Below are 8,316 nucleotides of genomic sequence, written 5' to 3'. Positions count from 1 at the left end.
AACCTCAGAAACAAGGCAGGGGAGTCATTAAAAAGTTGATAAGCTTCCTTGCAAGTAGTCTATTGACTTAGAAAACTGCACATCTTTGTTTAATTATATGTTTATTACATTATTTTGTTAAATATTGCCCTAATACATTGTAAGCTGATTCTGGTAACCTTGGGGAATGTTAAACCAGTAGGTTTGTGTGTTGGACATCTCTGCTTTGTAGAATCAACATAACCATCCTTATTTTTACACAGACCAGAGATCAAAGATGACTACTAAGATGGACAAAGAGAATAGTAGCACAGAGAACAATTTCTTTCTCCTGGGTTTCAGAGATCATCCAGAGCTTCAAGTTTTCCTGTTTGTAGTATTCTTTTTCATTTACTCCATGACCTTGTTGGGAAACCTTGGAATGATTACATTGATCACAATCAGTTCCCATCTACATACCCCCATGTACTTTTTCCTCAGTGTTTTATCATTTATAGATGCATGCTACTCTTCAGTCATTGCTCCAAAGTTACTGGTGGACTTGTTTTCAAAGAGGAAAGCTATTTCTTATAATGCATGTGCAACACAATTGTATTTCTTTTGTTCTTTGGTGGATACAGAATCTTTTCTCTTGGCTGCGATGGCTTATGACAGGTATGTCGCAATCTGTAATCCTCTGCTCTATAAAGTAGTAATGTCCAAGAGAGTTTGCTGTCAGCTGGTTTTTGGTACCTTTTTGGGTGGAACCATGAGCTCCATTATTCACACCACAAACACATTCCAACTGTCTTTTTGTTCTAATGAAATTAATCATTTCTTTTGTGATATTTCACCCCTTTTCTCCCTATCTTGTTTTGACACTTACATTCATGATCTTGTTTTGGTAGTCTTTGCAAGTCTTGTTGAAGCCATCTGTCTTTTGACTGTCCTCCTCTCTTATGCATACATCATATTCACCATCCTTAAGTCTGGTTCTGCTGAAGGGAGAAAGAAAGGCTTTTCTACGTGTGCTTCCCACCTGACTGTAGTTACCATGTACCATGGTACTCTGATCTTCATTTATTTACGCCCTAGCACTGATCATTCTCTAGATATTGACAAAGTGACCTCAGTTTTCTATACACTTATTATCCCCATGTTGAATCCACTCATCTACAGCCTGAGGAACAAAGACGTTAAGAATGCGCTAAGAAAAATCATCCACCAAAGAGTACTTTCTCAGTAAGCATCTTGAAGGAGAAAATTTGACATATTATGGATTAATCAGCAGAAATGTAGACCCTGGCTACATCTTAGCTACTATTGGACTACTGGACTAACGGTACCCATCTTTCATTTTTTTTCATTTTTCCTTCCTTTCTTCTTTCTTTAGATCTTCCTTCCTTCCTTCTTTCCTTCTTTCTATCACTATTGGGCTGTGTTCACATACAACAAAGATGCAAATCAAAATAAAAATATGCACAATCCAACTCATTTATTTTAATGCTCAGTGTGCTAATGCAGGCTCTGAATTTTGTACTTGTGTCTATTTCAAATCATGAAATGCATTTATGAAAAATATAATGCAAAATAACAGGACAGGGACTACTTGAATTGGATCTTTCATTCTTCATATCTCAGCAATAGTTCTTAACATATAACTGACATAGAATAGACGTTGGTTTCCTTGCATTGCACTGAATTGTGTTAATTTGGTTTAGATTGATTATTCTTATTAATTATTGTTTCATTTTATTTTTCTTTTTAAAACAGCTTTGTGCTACTGGTTTTCATTCATTAGAACCTACTAACCTACTGAAATAATGAGTTTGAAGGAGTTTGCTTTATTTCCAATTGGCTCCAATTTCTTAACTTTCAACTTCATTTTTTCCAATTCATTTCCAATTTGATTTCAGTTTTTTATTCCAAATTCCAACTATTTTCAATAATTTCCAATTATTTCCAATTCCTAAATCTTTAATTCAAACACAACTTCCATTCAAATAATTGTATAAACCATTTTTCAGTCTCCCCATTAAAATAACATTCATCCTTTGGTCATTCAGTCCCCAACTCTTATGTCATCAAGTCTTCTCTATATCCCTTTGTAGAAGATGAATTCTCTAAATCTCAATGACACATTTCTCCTGCCTCTTGGATAAATTTATAAATATATCTTATAATTATTTACGTTCAGTCTTGCTTTATCTTTATTAGTAAATTAACCCTTTGTAGGGAGAAAACTTTTTAAATTCATTCTTGTGTCCTCTACTACCTGACTCTCTAAGTTTCTCAGTAGCTAGCTAAATAAATAGTTCTTGAAAAAAAGTGAACTTGTATTATGGTCTTCTGTACATTAGATTTTGAGTTTATATTTTTTCTTTTACTACTTTAATTACAATAGCTAATAATTATGGATGTGTTCGACTTGGTGATTAATAATGATTATTTTGATAATTTTATTTTTCTAATTTGACATGGGCCTCAAAGATGTAAATAAACAAATTCACCTCAGTCCTCAATATACTGATCATCATCTGAATGCTTAATCACTTAATGTGTCTTTATCTACATGCCTGGAAGACAGAAGATCCTTACAAAGAAATAATAAATAATTGCACTAATATTTTTAGCATTAGATTTTTCTAAATTAAAACCACCGTCCTTGGCACTATTATGATTCAACATCAGAAACTAATATGATTTTATCACTGGTTTTATTATATTTTATTACATTTATCATATGATTTTATTACATTATTAAAAAAAGCATTATCATCTGCTTTGCCTCTGTACCCTGAGGACTGTGACAGATTTCCATCTGATTTATAATAGGCACCTTCATCACATATTGTCTTGCCCATTAAGATGTGAACTCTTTGAGAGAGGGACTGTCTTACTATTCTTTTTTAGGTTTCCAGTGTTTAGCAAAGTTATTTGAATGCATGAGGTGCTTAAAAAATGCTAATTCACTCATTCATTTGGTTTCTAAATACCCTGACATTATTAATTTTTTCTTTCTGATTTTTGGGATATTCATTTTTTGAACATTGTCTATTTACTTAAGAAAATAACGTTAAAAAGTCATAGATATATTGTTGAAAGGAAGTCTGAAGACCATTGTATCTATTTTCCTCATTTCCTAGATGGATAAAGGATTGTAAAGATTAATTGTCTTTCTCAGGGTATATGGTAGAACAATGATTTGAACACCAGATCCAGCTCATGTCTCATTGAATCCCTCCTATACCACCTGCATTAAATTTAAAGTTAATCTTTAAGGAGGAAAAGATCTGTTTCTCTTTTAGTCTATTCATCCCACAAATCAGGTAAAGTATCTTGCATGTAGTAAAATAGTGAATTTGTATCCAATTAAATTGGAAAGTAAAGGAAATAATTGAAGGGAAGTGTATATGTCAATGTCAAGATCTCTGTGGAGAGCAGCTTTGCTAAAGGAGGGAGGATTTCTACTTCTATCCATCTTTCTACACCTAGGGAATAACCTTGTCTCTCCATATAGCCTGGAAAATTTTACTCAAATTTTCTATGAACAATGGTCTCCCTACCTTGTAAATATCAGCTGGAATAGTATCAGCACCAGGTGCTTTGCCACAGGAAAGGAACCTAATGGCCCTCAAAACCTGTTCTTCAGTTGGAAGTTCAGCTAAGGAGGGATTAACTTCAACCTGAGGTAAACGGTCAATGGCTTCGGCATCGATTGATGATGGTCTGTTGAGAACACTGTGGAAGTGCTCAGCCCATCTCCCTGGGATCATGTTCTTATCACTAATCGATGTGGCTCCATCAGCAGTGAGTAGTTATGATGTACCAAAGGTTTTTGTCCCATAAATAGCTTTCAGGGAATGATAAAATCTCTTTGGATTGTTACTATCAGCATAAAAGTGAATTTCATGTGCCTTCTTCCAGAGTCAGGAATCCTGCATCTCTCTAAGTTTCGCTTGTACTTTGCTTTTGATGGAATTAAATGCTGCCTTCTTAGAGGTGCATGAACTATCCTCTTGGTAAATCCTGTGGACTTCAAGTTTTTCATTTAGCAGTTTCTGAATTTCAGGAGTTCAAGGATGCCTCCATTGTCCATCTCTACAAAGGTAGAGGGAATAGATTGTCATGCGGCAATCACAGGGACCTCTCTCTCTCTCTCTCTCTCTCTCTCTCTCTCTCTCTCTCTCTCTCTCTCTCTCTCTTAGTCATTGCTGGCAAAATTATTCCTAGAGTCCTCCTTAACAGACTGATCCTTCACCTTGAAGATGTTCATATATCTGAGAGCCAAGGTGGCTTCAGAAAGGGCAGAGGAATAGTCGATATGATGTTTGCTGCTTGACAACTCCAGTACAAACGCCAGGAGCAGAACAGAGGTCTGTACATAACATCTTTAGATCTGACCAGAGCCATTCACATTATTAGTCCTGAGGGCTTACAGAAAATTATGTCAAAATTTGTTTGTCTGGAGAAGTTCATTAATATTATACATCAGTTTCATGATGGCATGTTTGCCAGGGTTCTGAATAATGAACAATGCTTCCATGCCTTCCCAGTCAGCCAAGGGCTGTGTGCTTGCTCCTCTGCTTTTTGACATAATGCTTTCAGCCATGCTGACAAATGATTTCACTGAGGATGAACATGGCATCAAGGTCAACTACCATACTGATAGCAAGTTCTTCAATTTGAAAAAAAAACTACAAGCCAAGAACAAATTTGAAGGAGTGTTGGTGCGTCATTTTCTGTTTGCAGATGATTGTGTACTCAATGCAGACTCTGAAGCTGAGATTCAAGAAAGTATCGATCATTTCTTTGCTGCTTGTGATAATTTTCGCCTAATAATTAAAAGACCCTGAGAGGTAGCCCTGGGGTAAGGAAGAACGCTGGCTGGTGAAGACTCTGGAGAGGGAATCCTGTTCACAGAACACAGTGCACGCCAGGGGAGGAGTAAAATTTTCTCCCATGATTGTGCCACCTTGGAGGAACTGAGAAGTTACAAGTTCATAGAGCATACCCTCCTCTTGCCTAAGGACTCAAAAGTCAAGTAACTAGTCAGGAAAATGCTCAAAAAAGAAAAACAATGAGAATAGAAGGCTACTTTCTTGCTGAACAGAAATTTTCTTTTTTTTTTTTTTATCTTGGTGTCTAGTTTATTACTTAGGATCATCCAATCCACAGAAGTACCAAAAATATTTAGGGGTCATTCATCACTAGTTATGTAGATAAACTGTCACTTTTCCCTGGGCAAGTGGTCATTTGTGAGACAAAATTTCATGAGATGTGAATAAGTGTGTGTGATTGCTTAAGTGTTCAATTTCAAGTGTAGCAGGTTTAAATTAGTACATGGGAGATTAAATCTCACCCATATTAGGTGAGACTGAAGTGACAGATTTCTTTTCTCCTCCCAGGACAGTAAATTATAATAGGTTCATTTAAGAACAAATAATTAAAAGCTCTAGAGGTTTGAAAGACACAATTTCACATCAATAAACAGTTTCCTGCAGAAACTTAATAGCTCACTCTGGTTAACTATGACTCAGTGATTCCTACTATTTTGGACTCAGCATTCAGGAGTGTTAGAATGTTAGAAGCCTTATCCATCATCCGTTTAGAATGTTGGATCACTTCCAAAAACAAGCAGCTGTTTCATTTCCAGCTGCCCTGCTTAGCAGTCCCATTTATGAAAACCTAATTCTGGATAGTGGGTAGAACAAGTTCACTGATTATGAGCCTGGCACATAAGTGCCAGTGAGCTATACTTTTAAAATAACAATTTAATGAAATGTCTTGGTGGCCTGTGATTAAGCCATTTTTAATGTCATTTTTTTTTCTTTTGGTATCCCCTAGCAAAAAACAGAATGTGGTTTCTACCCACAAGTTACTATACGTTAGAGTTGAAGTGGTGTGTATACACTGAAAGACAAAATTTCCCTTTGTGAAGAAGCTAACTTAAGACTTCAATCTCTGATCTGTTTGGTACAAACTGCTCTTTCTACACAAACAGAGAAGAGCAGGGAGGCTACAGAAAAGAGGTGGGCACTAATGTCATATTTTTAAAAATCATAATGAAAACCCAAGTTAAGGCCAGGCCTTTCATGACCCTCTAACAGCACCAAGAAAGACTGCTGAATTCTAAATCAGTGATCTAATTCTAAGAGCTGCTGTTATGCCCCAAAACAAGTCAGGCCTTGAAAAAGAGGTTTCTTCTCTACCATTCTAGGTGACTCAGTAATAAAAGCTACACTTTCCATTCTGTTCCCATAAAACAGAGTCCAACACTAAGAACAAAGCTCAAATCTGAGTGTCTTGTAGAAAAAGGACTGGTATACAGTATGTTTTGTTTTACTTTTGAGGGGTGGGGGGTGGAGTTAAGCATCAAATACAAATGATTCAAGTCATTTGTTTAGGTATTTCAGATTAGAACTATATTACTTGGACCTTCCTCTTGCTTCAGCAAGTTCCCGCCCCTCTCCTCCCCCTCTACCCCAGAGAGATTTACCCCTAGGTGAAATAGAGTCAAAGGCCTCTAGTGCTAGCCAGTTCAGTAAGCTCCTCCTTGATGTGCTCGATGGAAGCCACGTCTCCCTTTAGCTCAGCCTCTTTCAGGGCCTCCTCATAGACGTATTTGGCTTCAACAAAGATAGCTTTGTGCATCAATATCCTTGCCATATTGCTGAGCACTCAGTGAAGCTCAGGGTGCTCAATCTGCCTTGCCAGTTCCGATGCCCTTTTCACGTATGTGTAGGCTTCGTCAAAGCAGCCTTGTGCATCCAAGGTAGTGGCCAGGTCCTTCATTAGCACTACAGTCTGTGGGTGTCTTTCTCCTCATACCTTTCTGGAAATCTGCAATGCTTTTTCCTACATTTTTTGTGCATCAGACAGTCAGCTGATATCAAGGAGGTATCGAGCATAGGAGTCATAGCACATGCCCAGAAGGAGATGAGTATTGGCTTTCTCTTCAGCTGACATAATTTCTTCTGTTAATGTCTTATCTCTTGTGATTTTTCTCTCCAGGGTTGAAATGCAGAACTCATAGCCAGAAAAAGCAAATTCCTGTCTTTTCAGAGTAGCATAGATACTGGCCAACTTTAGGGATATTTCAATTATTCCATTGTCCTGCTGCTTCATGCCCCCAATCAGGAGATGGCTCATTGTTGCTTTAAAAAGCTTTTCTGCTTTGTCAAGCTGATTCCTCATGAGTGCTAACTTAGCCATCATATCATAGGTGTAGATGATGGCCTTCTTAATATCTGCCTTATGAGCAAGATGAAGGGCCTCATGTAAAATTCACTCTGCCTCCTCTGGGTCCTTTTTCATAATGCTCAACTTGATCTGCTTGAGCATTTCGATGATCTTGAGCTCAGTCTCAGAGGGCAGGCTCTCCACCTCCTTGTCTTCCTCTCCCTCCTCCTCCTCCTCCTACACCTTGGTGGGAGCACTTTTGAAGAACCATGACAAGGCCGCCAGCGCCACCACGCACAGCCCGTGGGTGGAGCAGCCCTGTCTGAGGCGGGAGAGCTTGGCAGCCACGTCGGTGCTTTGTCAGCGGGGCCCTGCCAGCAGTAGCAATGCGTAGCCCCTCTGATGCTGGCCCATGGCCGCCAAGAGGCCCTGGCAGAGGCTGCGACTCAGCGGGCCCCACATCCCGAGCTTGGTCCACCAAGGGGACGAGTCTGGAAGGAGCGGGCAGCTTGGGACAGCGAGTCACTTGGACGCCTTCCGGCCTCAGCAGATTCTCCCAGAGGAGCCGGGCATGCAGCTCCAGCTCCGACACTCCCAGGGAGCCACCAGCAGCTAGGCAGGCCGGCCCAGACTCGTGAACAGAAATTTTCATCCATACTTTCACACGAGGAAAGAAAATGCATGCCATCAGATGCAGGCTTCTGCATCCCAAACGTCTAAAATAAATACACAATGGTCTCAGATCATGGAAGTGCTCAAAACAGATTTAGAAAATCAAGTAAGATAGGTAGAAGTAAAAATGAAAAGAGAAATAAGAGCGACACAAGGAAATCATGAAAAGACAGACAACCACTTGCTAATGGAGACCCAAAAAAATGCTGAAGAAAATAATACCTCTAAAAATAGTCTAACTCAATTTGCAAAAGAGGTCCAAAAAGCCAATGAGCAAAAGAATGTTTTAAAAGGCAGAATTAGCCAAATGCAAAAGGAGCTGCAAAAGCTAACTGAAGAAAATAGTTCTATAAAAATTAGAATGGAGCAGATGGAAGCTAATGACTTTATGAGAAACCAAGAAATTATAAAACAAAACCAAAAGAATGAAAAATAGAAGATAACATGAAATATCTGATTGGAAAAAACAACTACCCTGGAAAATAGTTCTAAGAGAGAAAATTT

The 8,316-nt window shown here is 38.4% G+C and overlaps 1 protein-coding gene and 1 pseudogene across 1 annotated transcript; one reads left to right on the top strand and one right to left on the bottom strand.

Annotated features, from left to right (window-relative positions):
• Positions 1-268: 268 nt before the first annotated feature.
• LOC140511471 (olfactory receptor 5I1-like) lies at positions 269-1,204 on the top strand. The gene has a single exon (XM_072620605.1). The coding sequence runs from the start codon at positions 269-271 to the stop codon at positions 1,202-1,204; it is 936 nt and encodes a 311-aa protein (XP_072476706.1).
• Positions 1,205-6,449: 5,245 nt separating this feature from the next.
• LOC140511469 (tetratricopeptide repeat protein 19, mitochondrial pseudogene) lies at positions 6,450-7,602 on the bottom strand (annotated as a pseudogene).
• Between the last annotated feature and the right edge of the window lie 714 nt (positions 7,603-8,316).

This window comes from Notamacropus eugenii, chromosome 6, assembly GCF_028372415.1.
Source record: "Notamacropus eugenii isolate mMacEug1 chromosome 6, mMacEug1.pri_v2, whole genome shotgun sequence".
NCBI classification, from domain to species: Eukaryota; Metazoa; Chordata; class Mammalia; order Diprotodontia; family Macropodidae; genus Notamacropus; species Notamacropus eugenii.
This window is presented reverse-complemented; position numbering and strand designations above follow the sequence as displayed.